This window comes from Crocuta crocuta, unplaced genomic scaffold (genome assembly GCF_008692635.1).
Source record: "Crocuta crocuta isolate KB4526 unplaced genomic scaffold, BGI_CrCroc_1.0 scaffold788, whole genome shotgun sequence".
Lineage (NCBI taxonomy): Eukaryota > Metazoa > Chordata > Mammalia > Carnivora > Hyaenidae > Crocuta > Crocuta crocuta.
The window spans coordinates 1138737-1164918 of NW_027530636.1; the positions used below are offsets into that span (position 1 = coordinate 1138737).

Below are 26182 nucleotides of genomic sequence, written 5' to 3' on the forward strand. Positions count from 1 at the left end.
TGGGCTGTGTTTTTGAACATGAGCCCAAAAGGATTGCTGGAGTCAAACATTCTATAGGGTCGGTCGCTGCAAGGATCCCCTTGTTGTTGGCTGGTTCCCCCAGATTGAGGTGTGCTCCCCTGCCTGGGCTGAACCCTAGTTTTTGTCCGATATAGAGTCACCCAAAAAGAATACAATATGAACCTGCCTTATCATAGCCAAAGACTTTCCCTATGACAGACTGGAGTCCCAAAGCCACAGGCTCTGGCCCCGCCCCCAGTCCCAGCCAGCCTTCCCCCTGCCCAGCAGGTGGAAGTCAATCTTCTTTATCTGTCCTGGCCACAGACATTATTGCCTCCTGCTGGATTTTGGCTTGAGTGTCTTAAAGACACTGGGCAGTGGAGACCCCAGGAAGGTTGCCTTACAGGCACAGCAAGACTCAGAGCTGTCCCCACTTTGGGTCATCAGTGCTTTGCATGTGAGAGGCTGGTTTAGACTGGTTTAGTTGTTTCAGGAGAGTTTATTTGGACAGGAGGCATGTTGATGAAAGCAGGGTCATAGCTTTGGGCTCTAAGTCAGTTACCTTGTGTCCTTGTGGCTCCTGCTGCCCAGCAGATGCCCTCTGCCTACCTGATGCTGCCAACAGTCACCTGGTGGCCAATTTGAAGGGTCACCCTGCTAGTCTGAGGACTTCTGGCAATACTACAAAGATGGCATGTGTGGAATCCAGGGAAGCATGGAATCACCATCACCCAGGGTGTGATCTTAAGCCCTGTTATTCATTTTATATGTATCAGAAAATGCATCAGAAAATCATGGTCACTTACTGATATTAACATGAAAAATTTGAACATACATTTCCCAAATTCCAAATACCATAAGTACCAGTGTTATCATTTGATATATAAATTTACAGACATTTTTTTCAACAAAATACATGCAACTTTTTTTTAAATGTTTATTTATTTTGAGACAAAGAGAGCACAACAAGCAAAGAAGAGTCAGAGAGAGAGAGAGAGAGTCCCAAGCAGGCTCCATGCTATCAGCATAGACCCCATTTCCAGGCTCAAATTCATGAACCTCAAGATCATAACCTGAGCTGAAACTAAGAGTCAATGCTTAATCGACTGAACCACAAAGGTGCCCCAATACATGCATTCTTTGATGGACCCTACACATCCCTCCATCATATGTCTCTGTGGGGCCCAAGCCATCATCTGCCACCAAACCTTCTGCCAGGGGACATTTGGGCTGCTTTCTAGTTCAGGTTTTTCATATTATAAAAAGCACAGCTGAGAGATTTTTCTCTGTGAATTCATTCTGCCTCATTGAGATGTTTTAAGATTCATTTCCAACAGGAAACTGCTGGACCACCAGGCTTCCTCCCTCACCCCCCACTCCCTCTTTAGAACTGAGCTTTGTCCACAAGCCCAAACTAGGACCGGGGGCTGTGGGAAGTGCTCTGGCCCACAAGCCCCTGACCCATCCAGTTGCTTTCCCCAGTTTGTAAGCTGGGCAGCCCCACTCAGGGCATCCCCACTGCACAACCACGTCACAAGGGACACAACCAAGCAGGATTTGATTTATGACAATAGGATAGGTCAGGGAGTGATCAAGGGTCGACCTGCTGGGGCCTGGGGCAGAGGGCTGCAGGGAATGTGAATCCTACACAGACCCGTGTCATGTGTGTGTGTCCTGCGAAATGGGGGCAGGGAGCATGAATCACCTGGGTCACCCAGCAGTACCATCTGCCAGCCTTGTAAACAGAGTGCATGCCCACATTCCCATGTTGAAGGGATCCTCCTGCCCTTCAACTAACTTGGCCTTTTGGCAGAATTCAGCATGGCTGAGACGTTGTGGTCCCCCTGTAAGATGCAGGTCTGCTCTCACCACCTTTCTCCTACCACTTTCCAGAGCACCCCTGCCCTCAAGGCAAAGACCAGAATGTGTACAGTGGCCCAAGGGGCCATGAATGGACTGGTTCCACAGCACTTGGGTGCTTCCCCCTTGTCACCCCAGCCTTTCCTTTCTGTCCAGTGTTTCAAGCATGCCAAGCTTGCTTCTCTCAGCTTTTGCTGGGCAGGCCTCTGTGCTCCTCCTTCGCCTGCCCAACCCTCACCAAACAGGGCTGCCTACTGCTTACAGAAGCCCCATCTGGCCACAGCCCCCAGGTGATGTACCTGCAGTATGCATTTTCCAGGACCCCCACATCTATCATGACATGTGCAATGCTTATCTCCCACTGTGTGAGCCCCATACTGGGGTCAGAGGGTGTGTTTGTGCCCTGAGCCAGTCCTGACAAGTGAGGTGATCAGCAGAGGTCAGTAAGCACCTGGAACATCACCCACCCAGGCAGAACAGCCCTACAACTTGACTACCCATCACACTGTCCTGCCTGCATGATGGGCAAGGGGGACATTCCCCACTAACTCACCAATTGTGACCTTGCTCAGCTGAGGAACTGCCCACTGGACACGTGCCCCGACATCTGCCAACTACCTCCAGTTTAATGCCACTGCTGCCCCATACCTGCCACAGTGAGTGAGTAAAGGGCCCTGACCTTTCTCCCATGACCATACAAGGAGAGCTGTGGGTCCTCCATACTCCGGGTTACCTGGAGCCAGGTGGCCACCCCCATGGAGGGCACTCTCTGGCTCCTGACTGAAGCTCTGTGGAGGATGGTCTGGCCAGCTGCAGTGAACTCCACCAGCAACTATCCCAAAGAGAAACAATCTTCAGTCTTGATAGTCTCTGTCTCCCTTCCGAGGGAAGGCATGTATGATGAGCAGGCAGAAGTCTCCTTTCGTTCAGCCCCACTCCCACACAGCACTCTAAAAATGTGGCATCTGTGAGTCAACCACAGGGACCCAATCTGTGGAGGGGCTGCCTTTGAAACTCCAAGTTCCCTCTCACAGGAGTAGGAAGTCCTTTGAGACCTGGAGTTACCTGGGAGACGCAGGGGAAGATGTGCTCCCGCCTGCATGTTCTCATTCTGCCAGGCGCCCCGTTGTCTAAAAAGAAGTAGCCTTTCTGCCTTGTTAGAGGTTGTGGATGTGCTGTGGTCTCTGGCACCTTTCCTGGTCCCTGGTACAGGAGGGAAGCCGACTGCCTAGAGAGGTAGCAGCAGGCTGCCAGTAGCACGTGGAGCTGAGCAAGGTCAGAACTACTCAGTGAGTTGAGGAGATATGCCCCCCTCACCCCTCCATGCAAGCAAGCAAGGGATGTGGTGGTCACTTGACTGTTAGGGTTGTTCTGCCTGCCTGGAACGTGTGCCAGGTGCATCTCTCATTACATCTTTGTAATTTCCACTTCTAGTGACCTTCACCCATCTGAGGACCACACATGGTGACATGTCCATTGTTGCCAGCCAGAGCCATGGCAGCCCCCATGGAGCCTGCTCCCCCGACCCCGCCTCTGCCAAGGCACTAGCAGCTCCTGAGGGGTCTGCTCAAGCCTGCCTGTCTCCCTGTTCATCTGCATCCAGTTGTCTTCAGGATCCCTGTCCTGTCCCTGGGTGGGGAGCCTAGAAGGGACCCTCCAAGGAAGGGAGGAGAACCCTGGCTCCCTTGAAGGGCATGGATGCCACCTTCCTCCAGATCCCCCTAGACATCCCCATCTGTGTCAGTCTCCTGGGTCTGCTGTAACTGTACCACAGACTGGGTGGCTCAAAGCCACATGAAGTTATTCTCTGTCAGTTCTGAGGTCATAAGTCCAAAGTTAAGGTGTTGGCAGGCTACATTACTCTGGCCTCAGCCTCCATTTTCACAAGGGAACTTCTGGGTGCCTCTCTTCTCCTCTTCTGTCTCTTATAAGGACACCGGTCACTGGAATTAGGGCCCACTGTAATAAAGAATCACTTCATCTCAGGATTCCTACCTTATACTGTATCTGCAAAGACCTTTACTCTAAACAAGGTCACTTTCACAGATACCAGGGGCTACGGCTTGAGCATTTCTTTTGGGGGCACATTGTTTAACTCCCTGTTGCATCTGATACCTCTGACCAGGAAGAAGAGTGCTGCTCTGTGGAGGGCTGGGGATAGTGTTGCCCTTATGGCTGGGTCTGTGGGGTTCTCTGTGCTGCAGAAATCACCTCAGCAAGATCATTGTGTGGCCCAGATCCCTCTCTTGGCCCTAACTACTTCCCTCAGGGGGGTTAGCATGCACCACAGGCTAAACAGGAAGCATCTCAAAGTGGACCACCCCTGCAGCCATATCCCCACATAATAAACCCTTGGAGCCTTGAGCTCCTGGAGTCTGATGTGGGAGATGCTTGCTCTCCTGATGCCTGTCCCCTGTCACTGCCAAAGGACCAGTTTTCCTTAAGGGTTAATCTTCAGCTCCTGGGAATGCAGCTTTTAAGTAAGTTTGTGCTTTGTCACATGAAAGGTTTTATCTGGGTTTTCTTTGACAAGCACAAGAACAAGTAATTCAAGTTCTAAGAATAAAAACAGGCCTCCCTCCACTGCTTTCTTCCATGTTAAACACAGTGCGATGCTGCCCAACAGATGCAACCCTGAAGAGTGACTTTCTGAGCTTCTCCCAGAGGGCACTTGGAAGGGTGTCAGTGGCCGCCAAACTCCCTTCAGTGGGCTGGAAAAAAAAGTTATTAACAAACCACCCAGGCAAGTGGATCCTGAGAATTTTGAAGGCTGGAGGGTCAGGTCAGTGACAGGTGCCTCTGGACTCCAGCCTGACCTTGCCTTTTTCTTCCCTGGGGCAGGAGCCTCCTGTCAACTCACTCCTGTCTCCTCTTGTGTGTTTCCAGGACTCCTCCTCTTCGGCCGGAACCACCCCAGTGGCTGAACAGCAAGGCACAGCTGCCAAAGTCCAGCTGCCCCTCAACGTGTGAGCTGTCATTTATGTTTTTGGGGTCCTGTGCCTTCAGCACCTCCCTCCCACCTCTGCTAGCAAATAAACCTGTGGTTTCCATCGGATTTTCTAATGTGTTATCAGCTGGTCAGTCTAGTTATGCACATCCAGTAATACTGCAGAAAAGAGAGTGTGAAAAACAAAGTCTAGCTGGTCCTTTCAATGTCAGTGTCCCCAGAACATTTATAAGCAGGGAGATATTCAAAATATTTGATGGCACAGGCCAATCAGGAAAGGACCAGCCATAGCACGGAGAAGACTCTGGAGGCCTATGGAGAAGGTGTGTGTTGGGGGGCTGGTGGGCTCTGGAGGGCAGAGGAGCCAGAGCAACAAGTGGTCTTGTGAGCATGGGACAGTAGCTAGTTACCAAGTGCTCAGAAAGTAGCTCAATATTTGAACAGCCACAACTGCCCTACAGTCACGGTAGCTTATGTCATAGCAGCTGCATATCATCCCCAAATATAACCAGATGAATCATTGCCAGGAAGCAAGTTGCTTATCTTGTTTAGAAGATTTGCTCTTGTTAAATTACAGCTCTTAAGAGATACGTGCAGTTTAAAAATTCCCCATTTAAATGGTGTTCTGAAAAATTAGACTGCCTTCTACTCTTTTATTTGGCAATGAGCTCACTTACTTGAATGAATGTTTTGAGGTGGAGAATATGAATTTGGCAAACAATATGGTGAAATAGAATGTTCCACAGATCTGATGCATATCAAAGGGACACTTAAAACCTGCATTGTTGCAGAACAAAAGGTATTCCAGGCCAAAAAAAAAATCCTTTCGAAAAAGCAAGTTACTGAGCTTCAAAAGGTCTCCTAGAGGCATAAATATCCTGGGACATGTTCAGCTACCTCTTTACACCCAATCAAAATGTTTGTCTTTACTTGATGGCAGATTGGAAACCCTGAACATCTCCCTTTATCTGGCCACTGCTGTGATTGCGTTGTTACCACAACCAACTAAACAAAAGGACACTGAGATGTACTTATTTTGTACCTAGTGTCCTAAGGGGAATATAGATTAATGAGCTACATTTAGGTGTCTGGCTGAAATTCAAGTTTTCACCAGCACTGGACAGAAGACGTGCTCTTCTGACCTGCTGTCCTAGATAAGCTCCAGTGGCTTCCACTCCAACCTGGGGACAAAGAGGCATAGGACAGGATGGGTAGTGATGGGTTGCTTTTCCTGAAGAACTGGATGCAGGGCTCTGTCCCTGAGGAAGTTGACTGGCATCCACAGGAGACTGTTATGCCCTAATGTGGTTGCCCAAATGAAAGGCACAGTGAGCTCTTCAAGGACAAGTCCCAGGTGTCCCCACAGATGATTGCCTGGCACACAGCTCTCTAACTTTGTACATGTTCTGATGACCAAAACCTTCCCCATCCTGGGTATAGAGGCTTCTGGTATTGGCCCAAAGCCCCCAGCTCTTACACATCAGGTCAGCCACCAAGAAAGCTGCTCTGTCTTTGAGACCCAAAAGGTTATTAATTCCATCCAGTAACATTATTCCCTAAGAATTGTGAATACAGACTGGAGGCTTAAACCATGCACAGATCTTCCATTTTGTGGAGGGCTTTTTAATGTGGTACAGGGCATAGAGTGACCTTTCTCTCCTGTCCCTGCTCTGCCCTGAGACATGAGTAAGCCACTGTGGTCCCTAGCCCTCTGCCCTCTCTCTATCGGATTCTGAGAGCCTCATTCAGGGTCCCAAGTGCAACTCGCCATCTGGGAAGGAAACTTCCACAGACAGATGGGTACGGTTCATCCCTGGGGGAAAACCAAGAGTCTGCTGAAGTGTGTGACAACATGCATGCCACCTGTGAGGTCTGGGAGTCTCATTGTGGGGGCCATAGAAAGACTGGGGGGTTGGAGCGGAGGGACTGGGGTTGCCTGCAGACCGGGGGAAAGGAAGCCCAAAGAGACAGCAGGCAGCTTTGCTGCCACTTTGTACCTGATGTGTGTGTGGGGTTTGAAGCTGTCCCCACCAGATCTGTTTGTGATAGGGGCAACCTCACAGATGTAATTCTCCTTGATACCCCACCTGCATTTGGCTTGAGGGTTCAGAAGTTGCTGAGCCTACCTTCTAATGACTACGCAGCCACCATGTTCCATAATGTTGGGAAAGGAACTGGTGACCAGACCAGGGCCCACCATAGATCTGTAACACAGAGGGTGATTCTGGGCTTCCGTCTGTGACAGGCTTGATCAGTATGAGTTTAGTACACCAGGACCCAGTAACCTAAGTCCTTGCTGAGGTGGGGGCAAAAGCCTGGAGGAGGAGGTGAACCCACCAGCCAGCCTTCTGTAGCAGCACCCCACCTCTCAGACAGGGATTCCTGGCAGTCATAGCACCTGCCCTCAGGGAATGGAAAAGGTGCCCCCACCTGCAGCCCTGCCTGAGGGTTAGCAGCACTTCAGAATGGTGTGCAATGCATGTGGGGAAAACAGAAGAATGAACCATCTTGAGGGAATTCTCTAGAGGAGAGTAGAAAGCCTGGCAGTCAGGGTCGAGGACTTGCAAAGATGCTGGCAGAACCACCTGCAGTGGACAGAAAGACATGTCCCTGTGAGTGAGTGTTAAGCCCAGGGGAATGCAGGTGGCTGCAGGGCCCCCAGCAGCAGCAGCCTTGTCTGCATTCAATTTCCTGGAAGCAGACTCTCAGGCTGAGACCCATTGGTGGCTGCTTTCATGAGCCACATCTGTGAGGAAGTTGGGGCTGAGCTGTGCTGGAAGGGAAGCCTGGTGATCCTCAGGGTAACTCTGGAGCCCCTATGTGAACATTAGCTTTCCCCAGCTGTATTGAGCCTGTGTGGGCTTCAGGTGACCCCTGGAAGGGACACAGTCTTGGGTTCGCTTACATATAGCCAGAAAATTACCACTGAGGGCCACTGTGGTGAGCCATCAGCAGCCCATGGCCCACTCTGGGGGATGGTGCTATGGCCTTTGAGTGTGGACCTTGGCTGGACATCACCAGACCCAGTACAGAGGTGGGTCTTCAACTTCAGAATGCAGCAGAAGTAGCTGGAGGGCTTGTTGAACCAGATTGCTGGGTCTTACCCTAGTAGCTCTGGAGTGAGGCCCCAGAATGTACATCTCTACAAGTCCCCAAGTGATGCTTTTGCCGCTGGCTCAGGACTGCCCTTTGTGGGTCACTGCCCAAAGGCCCCTGCAGAGAAGTTTTCTGTGAGCTCCGGGTGAGAAGGACGCCAGCCCCCACACAGGACTGGCAGCCAAGCCACTCCCAGCTCCTTCCTTCCCTACGGTCCCAACATTGGGCTGCAGCTGGTACAGCCTCATATAATGGAGTGCCAATTGCCTGCATTTCCTGGGAAATCAGGACCACTGGAAGGCCTGGATCAGGGGCTGGCCACTGCATGGCCTCATGAAAGTTCCCCAAATGCTCCCTGTTCTCTCCCTCTGAGCATCTGCACCCAAGGAGTCAGCTCTGTCCACAGCCCTGTATTGACTCACCTCCCCAGCTCAGCCACCTCCTTCAGGAAGACTGACTTGGTTTTCTGAGCATGGGTAGTGCTCCTCCCAGACCCTATAGCATCCTGTGCAGACCCTGACATGCACCTGTATTGTCTCCCCCTTCCCCAGAGTGGGTGCTCCTGGGACAGCCACCTCTACCACCTGACTGCACCTGGCTGTCATTCAGAACGCATCCATTGAATGGAACCATCAACGGTGGGCACATGTCTTGCTAACATCAGCTAGTGTGACCCTGGCATCTAGGAGAACAGAAGCAAATACTTCACACAGAATCTTTTACTTACTTATTCTAGAAGAAACATGAGCAAACCATCATATAGAAGAGAAAGGGTGTGAAATTAATGAAGGCACAAAAATGCTTCAGTTCACTCCTTGATTAGAGTTGAAGAGAACTGTGTAGATAATTAACACAAGTGAACATCGTGCTGTAGAAATGAGCAAGTAATATGGGTGAGTGATTGGTGTCCTCGGAAATATCCAATAGGCTGCTGGTAAAAGCCTGATGCCAGGCACAGTGGCCACAGCTGGCAGCTGCTTCTGTGTGGACACCATTCGTCCAAAGGCACCCAGAGGGGGGCATAGAGCCTGATCCTCCATCCCGGCTCACACTTGCAGGACTGCTTCAGGCTGTTAGGGGGGCACCTTATAGCCTAAAAGCCCCATATGGTCTACAGGACGGTGGGGAAGAAGGAACCAAATTCTCCTACTATTGCCTTATTTTTAGTACCAGCTTAAAAAAATTTTTTTAACATTTTATTCATTTTTGAGAGGGGGACAGGGGCAGAGAGAGAGAGGGAGACACAGAATCTACAGCAGGCTCCAGGCTCTGTGTCAGCACAGAACCCAACACAGGCCTTGAACCCAGAGACTGTGAGATCATGACCTGAGCCAAAGTTGGCTACTTAACCAACTGAGCTACCCAGGCACAACCTTTTGTTAATTTTTTTTAAATATTAGTACCAGCTTTTGTGTGTGAATCCACAGAGTGAATTTGGGGCCTGGAGGAGCAGTCCCTGTCTGAACTATACATGTTTTTGAGATGACCCTGAGCCACCTGTGGGAACTTATTTTGAGCTGAAGAGACCTTTTGAAGGAGTAAGGAGAATGGGGCCCTGGGAACCATGGGGAAGAGGACCCTGCAGGCACTACCTATTTTGTGCCAGGCCTGCGAGGCCCCTGTAGGCCCTGTGAGGATCAGCTCGCAGCTCTGAGCACAGAGGGTGCTATCCAGCTCGCTCAGAGACTGTCAGTAGAAGGGACAGAGGTGGACAGGGAGTGACAAGATAGCACTGCTGTGGCTGTCTGGTGCATAAAGCAGGGACCAGGAGGCCTGCAGGCATCAGGCTGACAGTGGGTTGGACTGTCTTCCATTCAAGTGTGGTCCATCCATGCTTTTTCTTGGGTCATTCTTAAAGAAACCAGACACTGAATGACATATTCCCCCACCCTAGGCCAGCGCCCCACCCCAGCACAAGCCACATGCCAGATCTGCAGACACCACGTGCAGAAAAATGACCTACAGAGCCATCTGCTTTTGGTTTTCTCTCTGAGGCACCCAAAGGAAAAATAAGTGGGAGGGGCAGAGATTTTTCAAGGTGAAGTCAGATTTATTTACGTTCCAGTTCCCCCAGCAACGCACACCTAGAGGCCAGACTTGAAGGATTGAGACCAGAGGAGAGATTACTCATCAATAACACAAATTTGAAATAAAGATGAGGAGAGCAAGTACATCAGTACCCCAGTGCAAACCGGTGCAACACCTCCCAATGCAGGGGGCCACAAAGGCTTCCTGGCCCGGGAACTCAGCCTCATCTCCAGGCCGACCTCAGCAGGACCTGCCAGCCTCCTCCACAGCCTCTCACAATGCTCTGCCCTGTCCTGGTGGCCACAATGCTCCGACTGCTTCTAACTTGTTGCAGAAACACAGATTCTCAACCTTTCTGAGCATTCATTTCCTCAACTGTGAAATGAGGGGTAATCCCAGCCTCAGAGTTTATGTGGGGCTTAGGCAAAGCCCTGGGAGAGGTTGGCACCTGGCAGATGCCACTTCTCTGTGCTTCTGCCCTGTCCTTCCTTAGCCAGTGGTCCACATGCCTGTGGTGGGCATGGAGCTCTGTGCAGCTATCCTTAGGGCCCCCAGATATCAGCTGCTTATAAATAAGGTAAAATTAGAATTTGTGCAGGACAATTTAGAGTTTAGAGCTGTGTTTTGAGGAGGGTATGTCATTCCCTTGGAGGTGATGGCATCCCTGGAAATGACACCCTTTGTGCTGCCCATTGTTAGCACCCAAGGGGTATCTGTGTCATGGAGCATTTTTTTTAGTAGAATACATGAAACCATGAAAGGACTTCCCACTGTTAAGAATCCAAACCTCCCCTGTGAAGGGGCATGATGTAGCATAAAATCCAATTCTATGTCTATGTTTGCAAACTAACCTCAGTGACACTGTCTTTCAGCGGGTCCTGTGCCAGAGGACGAGATTCCGGGCAGTGCAGAAGGTGCTGGTGTCCCCGCTCAGTGGACCTGCACACTTGCTCCAGTCAGACAGATTAGGCAATGGTGTTTAGCCATGTTCACTTCTAGGTTGCACATTTTCCTGCTTTTATTATTTCACCAGGACACATGTCTGTGCTTCTCTAAAATAAAAATGGCATTTTGAAAGAAGACTTTTCTAACTTAAAAGTCTTAATCAGGATGGCTTGAAACTCATAATCTAATTTTTTTTTTCATTTTTATTTTGTTGGGGAAGGATGGAAACTCCCCTTTTGTGCTAAGTCAATGTGAAGTCTTTGTTCCACTAAATGGCATGGGGATCCTCAAATGTTGAGGGATCCTTCAACATAATAATGAGGGAAAGATAATCTGCTCCTTCCCTAAAGACAATTAACCTTCAATTATTTGATGTCTAGTCCCCCAGAATCACAAAAATGACTGTCAAGCATTTCATATGGTTCATGGGGTGTTTGTCACACTTGGTAACATTGCTTTACTTTTTAAATGGGAGTGTGGAGGTTGGTTGCTAATGGACGTCACTCACTGAGCCAGGTGTGGGCAGGTTCAGGTCCTGGTCCTTGGGCTGCTGTGCCAACATGAAACTTGCACACTCACCTGGGGTCTGTCCTCCCTCTGCCAGGGCCAGCTTGCAATCGGGCAGGTGTCCCTCCATCCATAGCTTCAAACTCCACTGAGCAGATGGACAGTGCAGGTGGCACACGGAAGTCACCCTGGCCCCAGGGGCTGCAAAGATAGGTGGAGGAGAAAAGAGAGTCCCCCCACCCCATCAAAGCTACCTTTGTCTAGGCCACACACAGGGCCCTGTTTAGATGGCTCCTTGACCACCACCCCCCACAAGGGCTGGACTATCTGGTTTGGAAACTCTGTTAATAGAAGCTTTTTGACTCCACTTTTTACTTCCCTCTTTGACTCCCCTCTCACCCCTTCACATTCCTTGTGCCTCAGTTGTTTCCTTTCCTCCCTCAGCTCACTGCCTTCTCTGCTTGCTTCCCTCTATCCAGGTTCTTCAGGGCACCTCAGCTCTCTCTGGGTTGGATTCAGCTATCTCTGCCATCTTGTCCTATTGTTCACCCTCTGCTTCTCCTTTTTATCCCTCTCCTTACTGTTTAGATATCCTCAGACTTCAGCCCCATCCTTTCTGCCCTTTCTTACCTCCCCATGGTGCCCATTCCCTCCTGTACAGTACCCTCAACCCCATACTGAATGGACCTCCTGAATGAGGAAAACTGGTACCTGTTTCCTCTGTGCTTGTTTTTATGTCCAAGGCCAGCTGGCCGACTTTAGGGCTATATCAGACAGTTTCTAGTACATGCCCACACACATGCAGATACACCCATAGACACACACACTTTCCTTTAGCAGTCTTCATCTTAGTCTCAAAACCAGAGCCTCTATTTTATTTTTCTTTTAACAAGTATTTATTAGGAGAATACTATGTGCCAGACACATTCTGGTTCTGGGCGTAGAGCAGTGAACAAAACAGATAAAAATCTCTACCCTTGTGGAGCATACAGTGTAGTGGGGAGTGGAGGACAGCAGAGTGAGAGATGAGACCCCAGATAGAGGCGAAAGTCAGTGAAAATTTAGCATATTTGGGGGACACCTTGGTGTAGAGCTTCCCTGAGTCAAGGTTTTCTGGGAACCCCAGCTAGAGATGCCCACATGTGGTCTCCTTACTCTGGGCTGGACTAGGCTCCCTCCACACTGGCCCTTGCCCTACTCAGGAAGTCGATGTGCCACAGGGTAGCAGGTGGCTGCCTCTCACCAGGATCCTAACTGAGGACAGGATCATCTGTCACTTCTTGTCATAAGAAAATTCAATTGCTCAGGATTCCTCCCCACAAGTGGGGAGATGAGAGTGGAAGAGGAAGGCATTTAAACTCTCCAACATGATGTCCTCCTTGAGGAGTTCAGCCAACCTTGAACCTCTGTGTATGAAAGCAGTCTTTGGAAAAAGGGGTCTTCTGTCAGACAGTGCCCAAGTGGACATAAAACCGTGGAGTGCAACCCCAAGACACTAGGTGATGGCCCACTGGCCCAGTCGTTGGACAGCCAGTCATCCAGGGTGAGGAGGAGGACATGCCCAAGGCACACAGGACTTGGTCTCCTCCTAGGCCTGAAGATTGAGGAGGCAGCTGGTGGGGCACAGGCCAGTTGTGGGCCTCATGTGATGGCACCACTACTCCACATGGGCCTCCAGGCTCTGCACAGTCCCCAGGAGTGGGTGAAATATAGATGTGAGTGCCCCACCCTGTTGGCCAAGCTGGCAATGTGAGTCCAGTGCCTGTCGCCCCTGCTGGGCAAAGGGAACAAAGGCAGCATGCAGTTCCTCCCTCCCTGGCCATCGTGATTGTTTGCTGAGGTCTGTATTGTGGGCACACACAACCCAAGAAGCCAGCACCCCCAGCTTGACACTGTGCTCCTGGACACTATGTATTCACTGGCCATGGAATCAAAAAGACTGTTCTCACATCACAGAGAAATGGAATGAGGCAAACAAAGAGGATTTATGCTTCAGTTACCTTTCCTTAAGAGCAAGCCCAAAAAGGCGTGCATCCCTGTCATTGTTCACAAGCTTCCTGCAGCCTCAGCCTGCTCTTCCCCTTTCCCCTAGTTTTCAGCCTGCTCTTGCCCAAGCTCGAGCTGCAACTCCCGACATGAGGCCACCCCTGAGTGGTTAATTGGCATCCTGGCGTCCCTGGCGCAAATGCAGTTGTCACATGACTTTCCTGTTTGTGGTCATTCCTCTGTCATCATCAAAGAGCTCTTATGAGTCATTAGATGTGAAAAAAGACAGATGACATCCTGGGTTCTCTTTGTCACCTGGGCATTGCGTCAAAAACCTGAATCTTTTTGCCCATGACAGGCAAGAGTGTCCCCTCCAGTGATGGCTTCCTTTATTCTCTCTGAAGCCCAGAGTCCTTGCTAGTTGTCAATGCTTATCTTTTCAAACAGAAATAAAGATGTAAGCCATCCTTTTATCCCTAAGGGAAGGGGGGGCTGCCAACCTGTAAAGAGAAGAAATAAACCAGCCAAGGCCTCAATTGAATGAAACAGAGGAACTTGCAGTGTATAGGGTCAGGGATTAGAAAGGGATGGGAGGTTTTATGTTGTTTTACCTTATTTTACCTTACTTTATGTTAGGACCAAGACCTCTTTACAGGTTCCCATTCTGTTCTAGCATGCTCCTCCTTGGGCCTCTGAGACTCTGAGACTTGGGCCTCCTTTCTTCCGGCCTTAACACTAGTGAGTGAGTCGTGTCTATTTCCGTATTTGCATACTGAGAAAGCCCTTCCCAGGGTCAGAAGGGCCCTCTGGGGGTCTGTGAGCTGCCTCAGATCCCCAGAGACCTGTGACTCTCCTCCAGCCCCTAGAGCCTATAGTCCTGGGAAGGATCAGCATGCCCGTGTAGCTGCCCATCCTGGTAGGAGATCCAAGAGATGGTATTTCTTTATAATTCATCTTTCGTCTCTTAATGAGCCAAAGCCTCATCAGCTTTCCTCCTGACTCTTGTGAACAATATAGTTGCCTGATATGGTTCTCTCTATCAATTTAAAACCAATTTACCCAAAAACCCACAGTAGCAAAGCATTTTACAAGTATCCAGTCCTTGCAAGTGCCCTGTGGGGTTGGAGATTGAGGTATCAAATACCTAGTGATATGGGTCATTAGGGTCATGGGCTGTTACAGACACTACTTTTAAACCCTAGGCCAGGATTTATACCACTGAGTTTGCTCTTCATTTGTCTTCAGATAGGCTCAAAAGAAAAGTAGAATTTAAATAATTAGCCATGGCACAGATATTGCAAGGACGAATGCAACCAAGAATACCCTAAGTAGACTGCCTTTTCTTTAAAGGGGCCTTTGAGGTATCTTCCAACTCAGACTGATTAAATGGACCAGGCAGGTATCTTCCAGCTCAGACTGATTGAATGGACCCAGTTAGATGGAATGAGGAAACCCAGTCCAATACTTGCTGCTTCATTCTTGGTTTTCTCTTGCTCAGAACATCAGGCTTTAGAAATGCTGTGCAGAATAGAAGAAGAAAGAGGGGTTCAAAGACCTATGATCTGGCTCTGGCACATCCTCTGGTATATCCTCAGCCTTGGATGAGTCACAGAGGATCACTGAGCTGTCGGACTGGGAGGTGGTGTCACATTCCTGCCTGCCTGGGTCAGCCACTGCAGGGCTGTGGGTTGACCTGGGTTCTAGGCACAAGAGGCAGAGGTCTGTATCCGCCCTGCATGTATCTCTTAGGACCTGGTTCACTAGGTGTGCGATAGCAGTGCTGGGTACTCCCCGTTCCCTGCACCATGGTTTATCATGAAGAGTAGGTCAGGCACAGTGTGCACAAACCCCCACAGGCATCAGGCTGGGTTTCTCCAAAGATGAGCCCACCTGTTACCCAGGTGATGCAAGATAGCCTATACCCACCCATCCCAGCCATTATTTATCCTTGGCCCTGCTCTTCTGCCCATAGGTACCTGGCACTCTATGCTTACAAACCCCAGAAGAACGACGAGCTGGAGCTGCGAAAGGGTGAGATGTACCGCGTCCTAGAGAAATGTCAGGATGGCTGGTTCAAAGGGACATCCCTGAGGACTGGGCTATCTGGGGTGTTCCCAGGAAACTACGTGACACCCGTCTCCAGGTGAGGCAGGTGTTGCTGCCTGGGAGAGTGGGGAACACACTACCCACATTTCCCTGCAGCTGGTTACTACCAGAATATCATGCTGTGGTCTGGGCAAGACAAAAACACACAGTCCAGAAGTCAGCAAGGGTGCCCCTGCTCATGGGGTTTTGCCCCATGAGCTCAGAGCTGCCCTTGAGCAAGGGTTCTACATGGCCAGCTTCTCACCTTCTGAATTAGGTTTTGCTTGTCATTCCCTCAGCAGACACTGGCTGTGAGGGGAGAAGATGGCAGCAAAATGAGCTGGACTAAGGACAACAGCACTAAGTGAAATTGGAAGGTCCCCAAGAGAGTGAGATCTCATGTGTGTGTGTGCACATGTACCTGTGCCGTGCATCCAGTGTCTGTACAGCTGGTGTGTGTGTGTGTGTGTGTGTGTGTGTGTGTGTGTGATACACATAAACCTGGTATACATAAAACACACACCTATGTGTATACACAAAGGAAAAGTATATTCTCAAAAGCTAACAGTTGTTATTGAGTAATGGCATTAGGAGTAATTCCTAATTCTTATGCTTTCCTGTCATTTACAAATGTCCTGTTATATCAGTTTTATAAAACAGATAATGGAATTAAAAATTTTGCTCAAGAGGTTATCTAGAGTTGTCTGAGAGTTTTCCATTAAGATAAGGGGTCCATTGTTGATTTTATTTGCCAGTCTCCCTTATAGAAACCCTTTCTGGGAACAACCCTGGGTTTCTGCTCTCTCTGGGACAAGACTGCCATGAAAACAATCAAATAATGCCTAGACCTTGCACTGATCACCAGACTGATTCACACTTTCCAGGGCACCCAGAGGAGCAGTGCTGGCCATGACATGGGCTTGCTTGTCACATTATCCGACGCCCTTTTTGGAAAGGCCCATAATTTGTGAGCTCACTTTATTCAATTTTTACAAGTTTTTTTTTCCCAAGGGCAAAAGTGAGTACAACAGGTAGCTGATATGAATTTTTTTTTAAAAATTTAAATTTATGGCTTTGACTGGCCCGCTGACAGAGTTCCTTGCTAGAAGCTAATTTCATGGCAGCTATAGGGGCTGAGAAAGGAAGGTGCTGCCTGTGGTCCCTGAACAGCTGAGTCCTCTTCCACGAGGCCTTTCTTCCCACACTGCATCTGCAGAAGCCCTGACGTAGTAGTGCACAGCCCAGTGGAACTGAGCCACAGGAGGTAGGGCACCCAGATCTGGTGACAGGCCTGGAAGTGCCTATTCTCACCCTCACAATGAGACTCTGAGAGGACAGAAGGGGAGATTACCCAGATCATGGACAAATGGAAGATACTTGATCCCTGAAACTGAACCCACAGCAGCTTCTGAGCCCCCGGATTCTGCCATATCTTTCGTGCTCACTGCCAGTGCACGAGTTTGGTGCAAGTACTTGGAGGTCAGAGGGCTAAAGCCCATTTTCAGAGTTGCTATGTTTCTCTTGTATTTCTTAAACATTGCAAACTCATTTCATCTGGAAACTCTGAGGTGAAAGGGCATCTATTTCTGGTATGATACTGCAAGTTCCCTGATATCTCTCAGAAGGATGTGGTTTGTCTGTGCCCTTTTCCAGAAGCCAACAGAAACAAGAAGTCAGCCATGTCCAGAGGGAGATGGGTCCTTGCCATTGCCTCCCACCACATGCCAGATGTGTCCCAGCCTTGTCTGTGGGCAGCTCAGCCACTCTTTCTAGATGTGTTTGGGGACGGACCCAGCTGTTTACTAGAATGAATCAAGGCAGTAGTTCTGATACAAAATATTTTATTGATTTGGATCATCGCTGGTTCTTAGGGCTTTTTTGCTGTTTCTTAACTATTTATATTGAAAGTGAACCCCCATGAAGATTTTACAAAGGGTGCACCACTACCAAGCTTGAGCTCTGGGCATTGCTCACCTGCCGGATTATCTCGACATTGTTGTAGTTTTGTGCCCTGAGCTGTGTGGCTTCACCTCTCACAACCAGGAGGTATGAGTGGGCCTTTATTGATGGCCTGTATTGTGTGGTTTCATCTGTGGCCTCACCTGACTGGATTCTGCTTTATTTCCTCAGGGCTCCGGTAGGAGGAGCTGGGCCACCCCGGAATAATGTCGTTGGAGGGTCTCCACTGGCCAAAGGGATGGCCACAACCATCCACCCAGGTGGTGGAAGCCTGAGCAGCCCAGCCACTGCCACTAGGCCAGCCCCTCCCCTTACAACATCCCAGGCCCAGCACCAAGCAGCCGCCCCCGCAGTGGGCAGTTGTCTGCGGCACACAGCCCAGCCGGCCACCAGCCAAGCCCGGGGCACTATCCCCACAGGTATGTGCCAGGCTCCTGAGACCTCACTCTGTGGGAAAACTTGACAAGGGGTTCTCGTGAGAAACATTACGGCCTAGGTTTCAAGCAGTCCAAGATGGGACAAGTCATATATGCTTATCATAATCCTAAAGTTCTGCTAATCTCCAGGAAATGTATTGACTTCTATTACCCTGTCCTGACAAAAAAATGGATTAAAGAATTCACAAATATTTATACATTTTATTGTAGCAAGAAGAATGCATGAACTAATAAAATTAACACTGGCACCTTTGGACACCCCCTCTGAAGTGGCTGGTTCAGCTGCACGGGCCTTCCATGTGCCAGGCACCTGATCAGGGGCTTCCCAGCTAGGCAGCTTCTTCCCATACAGAGCCAGAGTGATCCTTTTCCAAAATGCTTTGAAACTAGAAGCAGTGATGGTCACTGACCCTTCACCTTGATGCCAGCTTTATCAATAGCCAGGCTGACATCGTTTAAGGAAGATCCAGTTGCTCCCAGCATAGTGTGAGATGAAGAGAAATTATGAGGTGGCTCTTTTAGACAGAAAGAAGGTAAACACATCTGGCTTGGAAGTTTAGACTGAGCCATTAGGAACCACTGAAGCTTGGTTCATGATATCCCTGGGAGTCCACCCCAGTCACCTTCCCAAGCCACAGAGCCGGAGACCGTGTCACTGTATAGTGAATGAACCCAGGATGAGAGAGTGTAACTCTGACTTCCATTTAAATGACAGAGAATTCCTGCTCCACCCCAGCCTTACTCTCTCAAAAGCCATCTATCTTCCTCTCGAAGTGAGGCTTAAAGGATGAAAAATGTAAATTCTTTGGAGTAATAAAATACACAATTTTTTTTAGAATCTAGCCAGCCAGGAGATGGCCCATTAAAAGTGCTCCAGGAAGCATCTTCTCAAGTGTGAAAAGTTGAGATAATACTTAACGCAGCAGGGGCCCTATTTTCTTCCAAGTCATGGCTGGTGGGACAAAAGGGTGGGAGGTGACTTACTTTTACTCCACCCACCCACCCATTTACTCTTTGGGGAAGCTGGCCTGCACATTCTTGTGCTGGTGCCAGTCCAGGCTTGCATGCAGTAGCAAGAGCTGTTGAGACCATGCAGGAATCCTTGAATGAGATATGCACTACTCTTAGTGTTTTAGAGGGTAATCCACTTGATTCAACATGCCCACTGACAGAGCAGGACCCTGTCCCTGCTGTCAGCTCTCACACACTGTCAGAGAAGCAGTGCTGCTAGGAAGGATTTGTGTGCTGACAGAGAAGTATCCAACATGAGCACTTGGTGATGACAAGGTGGGGGGCTGGGAAAGGATCTTCAGAGGAGGCAACAAAGTAACACTTGGGTCAGGAAACAAAGAAGGGCACCATCTGAAGCAAGAGGAAAGGAATAGTCAAGTGAATAGAAGTAACAGAGAGCACATTTTGTGCGACCAGCTGCAAGCAGTTCAGTGAAGACCGTAAACACAGGTCTGACTAAAAGCCCAAGATTGAGATCTATGTTTGAATGCCAGGCTGCCATTATGGTTGCTTGCCTCAGTTTCTTCCTCTGTAAAATGGTACCTACCTCCAGCGACATCGAGGACTGTCTAGCATCCTGTATCTAGTATGTATTCAGTACCTGTAGCTATTTTTATTCTGTTAGAGAATAAGAATATTACTAGAGTATTCAATATATGAGGGCCCAAAAAGTAAATATAAATTATTACCAAAGGATCCAGGGGATTGAATTTTCTCATGAAGGCAGTGGGGACCCACCGAGGGCTTTTACACAAGAGGGACGGCACTTGACCAGGCATGGTATCACCAGGCATGGTAGGGAGGAAGAGCTGGTATGGAGCACCCTGAGGCTGGAAGCCACTAGAAAGGTATTACCATCCCCAGGTGAGAGGTCACAGGGAGCTGAAGAATTGAGACAGATGTCAAGATATTTAGGAGGCAGAATGGTTATGAGTTGGAAGTGGGCTGATGCTCAGGCAGAATAAGGAACCAAGTCCAGCTACCAAGTTTCTGGACTAGTGACTGGGAGAATGACAATGGCATGCCTTGGCCTAGAAGAAACCAGAAGGGACTGGTTTATGATGGAAGACAATGAAATGTAGTTTTGCAAAGTGCGGTGGATGCTGGCATACTGTGACCCACAGGCTGATTTGGATCAGCATCATTACATAGGGCTCTCATCTCCTGTATGGATCCCACCTCACCATGGTAGAAGGCTGGCCCTGCTGGTCCAGCTCACCTTGTAGATAAGGGGCAGACATGTGACCTAGATGCTGGGAATAGACATGTTTGCATATGACTTCCATTCAGAAGCCACAAACATGAGAAGCTGTGTGGACCCCTTTTGAGAGAGAAAGTAGTGGTGAAAACAGCCAGCTTTCCAGGGGCGGCAGGGTGGATATCTGGTATCTAGTGCCTGGTAATCACTGGGTACCGAGTGGATTTCTGGTGTCCAGTGCCGGTCATCAGTGGGTGCAGAGTAGACCTATGGTGTCTGGTGCCCAGTCATCAGTGAGTACAAGGTGGATATCTGGTGTCCAGTGTCCAACCTCATTCTGTATAGTGTTTATTTCCAGCAGCAATGAGATCTGCACCAAGGAAACCTCTTGGGTGGGGTTGGCACTGCCTTGGCTCTTGAGCCTGACTCTGCCATACCAGAGACTCTGTAAGTGCCTAAGAGTCTTTCATATATGTCTGTTTTGCTTAAATTAGCCAAGAATAAGTTCTGTTTTTGCAACTCTGCCCTATGGGGAAGAACTAGTTGTCTTTATATGAAAAGAGCTCTGTAGCAATATTATCTGGTATCAGCCCCCTTGCCCCCAACAATTACCTCCCAAACAACTATGCTTGTAGCAGGACTCAAGTTCATCTGATGGCGTTTATTGGTAGCCTATAGCTGGAGATACAGTCACTGTGGTAGCCAAGTGGTTGAATGAGCCCACAGCAGAGCTTCTTGACTAGTGTGCCATGACAGGTCAGAAGTATACCAAGATTCTGACCTCCTTGACCTTTGGAACACCCAGACAGGACCTGGGGCAACTAAAGTCCCAGACCAGATCGCTTCTGGCTATAAACATCTCATCCACTCACCCCAGTGTGCCATACACATGTTTCTATATGCACCACAATGTAGAGAGATCGGGCAGCCCTGTTCCTCAGTCCAGGGTTATTTGTACAGAATGCCAGTATGATAGTCTTTCTTTTTTTTTAAGTTTAGTTATTAATTTGAGAGAGAGAGTTGGGTTGGGGAATGGGAAGAGAACAGGGGAGAGAGAATCCCAAGCAGGCTCCATGCTGTCATTCACGACTGTGAGATCATGACCTGAGCCAAAATCAAGAGTCACACACCTAACCAACTGAGTCACCTAGGCGCCCCAGTATGATGGCCTTTCTAAGCCATGCCTTGCTAGCAACTTTTCCAGTTCAAAGAAGAAAATGAGACCTGCCAGTCACTTCTCCCTCTATGGAATAACAAGCAGAATTGAAAGAAATTGGCATGACTAAGGGCAGTACAACATTGCATCTCAGTCATTGATCACCATAGTAACCACCATGGTGTGACAAGCATTCTCTTCCATCAGACTAATTTTACATACAGGAAGAGTGAGGCACAGGATGTTTAGAATGGTTTTCTCAGTGCATTCCAACCTCATACTTATCCCCACACTATTGCTGTTACAGTCAGGTTAAAGAATGGCTCCTACCACATCATATCAGTAAATTAAATGCCACTGAGTTCCCATAGCATTTTCCACTTCATTCTGCATTTAGAGAGAAAAAACACACTGTTGACAGTACAAGTAATGGATTGTTCACTGCAGTAATTGCCCATTTCAGCAGACCCCAACCCAGGCAGTTGAGAGGCATTTCATCAATGTTCTCATCTTGAGCCAAAGTCAGGCAGTTTGACAAAGGCTTAATTGCATTGGCCATAGCATCCAATATGATTCGTTCTGCTTGATTAATGTAACTCCTTTTTCCGAGGGCAGAGCTCTCCCTGTAAAGTGCCAGAGTCCACACAACCTCATATCAGTGTTTAGCAGGGGCAAGAGCCTTATACAGCCATTTATTCATTAATAAAAAAAATACATATTGAAAGAGAGATAGATAGATGCAAGGCACTCTGCTAGGCTCTGGAAGTACAAAGAAGAACCTATAGACTCTATTTTTACACCCGGTTAGACAGAAGGGCAGGGAAACAAATTCTCACCATAGAGTTTGAAAAACACTGCAGTGGAGGTATTAAGAAAGAATGGAAGGAGATATGTAATTCAGACTGGGGAGGAAAATGAGAGAAGAAAGTTTTCAAGAGGTGGCAATCCTGCCTTGATTCTTAAAGTACAAATAGGAACTATCTGAGCAGACAAAGCACAAATAGAATTCTAGCAAGGACACAAACATGGCAATGAGAAATACCAGAGTTTCTATTTTGGGTAACTTTATTTGTTTTGATGTGACTAAAACAAAAGGCATGGAAGGAGAAGACTAGGGTGTTAGTGACATTTTCTCTGAAGAGGCAAAATTTATTTTAGATATTAAAGCTGGGTAGAGCTTAGCATGCAGCAGGAGGTGAGGTGAGGTGGAAGTGTGTGGAAAGACACAGAAAGCAGAGGATGAGTGCCTGTAGCACAGCTGAAAGGTAAGCAGAGGAAGATCATGGAGGTTCCTTTAGACCATGTCAGGGAATTTCAGTTTTTATGCTAAGGCCATTGAGGCACATTAGGAGGTTTTAAATAATAGATCAGAGTTTTGTATTGAAAGGATAAAGCTATACTTCTGCTTATGACCGACCTAAAGTAAGGAGGACAGGATTTACCCTTCTACCAGAAACAATTATAGGAACAACAGTTTACAAGATGTCAGACTTTGGAAAACCAAGGACAGTGATCCATGAGAATGGAAAATGAGGGGGTGAGCCTCAGCTTACTGCCTGGAGAGAAGTTCCAGGCTGTGGCACAGGGAGAGGTAACAACATGGAGCCTAGCAGTCTTCCTGAAATGAGGATGTGGAGTGGGAGTCTGGATGACCAAGGTGGTTGGAGTTTGAAGGATGAAACCTAGAGACGAGAGAGGGCTACATAGAAAGAAACCTCCAAAGGATGCAGGGTGTCCTCTTGAGTAGTATACTGAGAAGTAATCAACATATGCATGTGAAGAAACTGTACAAAGCCAGGGAAACTATGAGGGAAAGAATTGGTGCTATCAGTGCCCAGAATTCATAGTGTACTGGAAATAGTGCCTGCTCCACAAGCCGAATGGAAAAACGGTTTACAGGGCATCATGTAGTCTATGCAGAATGACCTTGCCTCAGTCCCTAGACTAAGCAATGCTCTAGTCCCACCCAGCTAGTCTGAAAAGCAAACTCAAAAAGCTCAAACTGTTTCAAATTAATTTAACAGTGCTGCAGAACTAAGCTCAAGAGTATTTTAAGACTGCAAAAATATCCAGCTCTCAACAACATAAAAATAGCAATGTCTGATGTCAATAAAAAATTCTTAGGCACACAAATGAAAGTATGACCCACAATGACAAGATAAATCAATCAGAACTGACCCAGATATTAGAATTAGCAGACAGAGATTAAAACAGATATTATAATTGCATTTATTATTATGTGTTCATAGATTATAACATGCTCAGAAAATTAACTAGACACATGGAAGAGATTTTAAAGACCCAAGTCAAACTTCTATAAATAAAAACTACAGTGAGATCAAGAATGCAGTGAATAAAATTAATGACAGATTAGACATTGCTGAAGAAAATATTAGTGAACTTGAAGATATAGCAATAGAAAACATGAAAAATGAAATACAAACATAAAAGAGAAATTTTATTTATTTATTTATTTAAAATGTTTTTAACATTTTATTTATTTCTGAGAGAGAGAGAGAGAGAGACGCATGAGCAGTGGAGGGTCAGAGAGAGAGACAGACAGACAGACAGACAGAATCTGAAACAGGCTCCAGGCTCTGAGTTAGCTGTCAGCACAGAGCCCGACACAAGGCTCAAACCCACGAACTGTGAGATCATGACCTGAGCCGAAGTCAAGTGCTCAACTGACTGAGCCACCCAGGGACCCCAAAAGAGAAATTTTAAAAATGAGCATCTGTGAGCAGTGACAACTTCAAGTGGCTTAGTATGAGTGTAATTGGAGTCTCCAAAGTAGAGAAGGGTGACGCAGAAAATTATTTGAATAAATAAAATTGTTCTAAATTTGATTTAAACTACAAACTCACAGATCAAAGACAGCTGATGGACCCCGAGCACAAGAAACATGGGGAAAATTACACCAAGGCAAATGATAATCATATTGTTTAAAGTATGTGATAAAATCTTAAAAAGCAACAAAGAAAAAAAGCTATGTTACATAGAGTAGGAAGGAATAAGGATGACCGTATACTTCTTGTTGGGAATACTTAAGTGAGAAAATAGTGGAGTAACTGAAAGAAGTACTGAAAGAAATAAATCTGTCAAGTTGGCATTTTATACCCAGGGAAGTTTCTTTCAAAATAAAAGCAAAATAATTATTCACACATAGTAAAGATTTCATTACCAATAGACCCACACTATGACAAATGTTAAACAAATTTCTTTAAGAATAAGGAAAATGGTATCAGATGGAAACATGGATCTATAAAAGGGAGTGAAGAACACAAGAAATAGAAATTGTATATATAAATATATGTTTTTTCTCATTACTTAAATATCTTTAAACTATAACAGACTGTTTAAACAAAAATAAAAGCAATGCAGTTAAGGATTTAAAACACATGTAAAAGTAAAATGTGTAATGTAAATGTACAAAGGTTCAGAATGGAAGAATATAGTGTTATATTAAACCATTATATACTATTATACTATTATAAGTATGTTCTTATACTATGTGTGAAGAGTTATGGAATCACTTGTAGAGACTATAATAAATTAAAGATGTAAGCAAGCACTAAATATCAAAACAGAGTTACAACAAATAAGCTAACAAAGGAGGGAAATGGAACCACAAAAACTTCCAATTAATTTTTTAAAAAAGGCACAAACAGGAAAGAAATCAAAGATGCATGAGTTAAATGGCAAACATGTAGCAAAGTGTAGGTTTAAACCTGATCATATAAATAAATGTAAATTGGCTAAACAACCTTAAATAGAATGCAGAGATGTCAAGTATTATTTTAAAAGAAACAACTAACCATAGGCTGTGAACATGAAACATATTTTAATACTTAAATATATAAACACAAATAAGTAAAAAAGTAAAAAGTGAAAGGATCAAGATATACCGTTGATTTTCATTATTCACAGTGGCTATACTTTATAAAGTTTCCATAGACACTCGATTAGTGAATATTGAACCATTGCTCCTAAGTGAAATACATACATGTGTATGTATCTCACAGAGATTATAATCTTAAATATTTTTTAAAAAGGGTCATTGTGGTAGATTGTATTTATTTTACAAAAGAGAAAATCAGGTTCAGAGGCAAACTGCCTCAGGCTACCCCACTAATAGGTGACAAGCAGGATTCAAACATGTCCAGTTAATCCCAGAGCTGGAGCTTCTTGCACTGCACTGCCCTGCCCCCTCCCATCTCTGTCCCTGGGCAGAGCATCGTCTTGTTGCACCTCAGCTGGGAAAATGTGTCAGTGATTCAAAATTTCTGCTAGAATGTGCTTGTCTGCAAATGACTACAAAAACGCCACAGGTACTGATTTGGGGTTACAAATCAATTTTATTTTTATTGAGAGACAGAGCATGAGCATGGGAAGGGCAGAGAGGGGCAGAGACACAGAATCTGAAGGAGGCTCCAGGTGTTGAGCTGTCAGCACAGAGCCCAACGGGGGGCTGGAACTCACCAACCGCGAGTTCATGACCTGAGCTGAAGTCGATTGTTTAACCAACTGAGCCATCCAGGCACCCCTGGAGTTACAAATCAATTTTAGGTGGTAGGTAAATTTGCACATACAGAATCTATGGATAATGAGAACATATGTACCATGCTAATACTACTAAAACTAAATCTGAAATGATTATATTAATATCAGGGTAGAATTTATAACAAAAAATATTATTACTAAAATAAAAGGCAATTTCATAATGATAAAGGAGTCAGTTCATCAAGAGAAGTATTTATGTCCAAATAATAGAACTTCAGAATATATAAGCAATTACTGATAAAGATGCAAAGAGAAATAGACAAATCCACAATTATAGTCAGCGATTTCAATACTCCTTTGATAATTGACAGAACAAGTAGACAGAATATTGGTAAGAATCTAGAACACTATGACAAACTATAACCAGTTTTACTTAATTGACATTTATGGAGTACTACACTGACAAC

At 46.9% G+C, this 26182-nt stretch overlaps 1 protein-coding gene across 1 annotated transcript in view; it reads left to right on the top strand.

The window, feature by feature from the left end:
- The window catches only part of SH3RF3 (SH3 domain containing ring finger 3), a gene marked incomplete at its 3' end in the record, with an annotated part of 106240 nt that overhangs the window by 73348 nt on the left and 6710 nt on the right, over positions 1 to 26182 (top strand). Inside the window, exons 5-7 of the mRNA XM_077768545.1 lie at positions 4747 to 4826; positions 15342 to 15512; positions 17585 to 17832. Coding sequence (XP_077624671.1) covers positions 4747 to 4826; positions 15342 to 15512; positions 17585 to 17832 — 499 coding nt within the window. The remainder of the gene's footprint in view (positions 1 to 4746; positions 4827 to 15341; positions 15513 to 17584; positions 17833 to 26182) is intronic.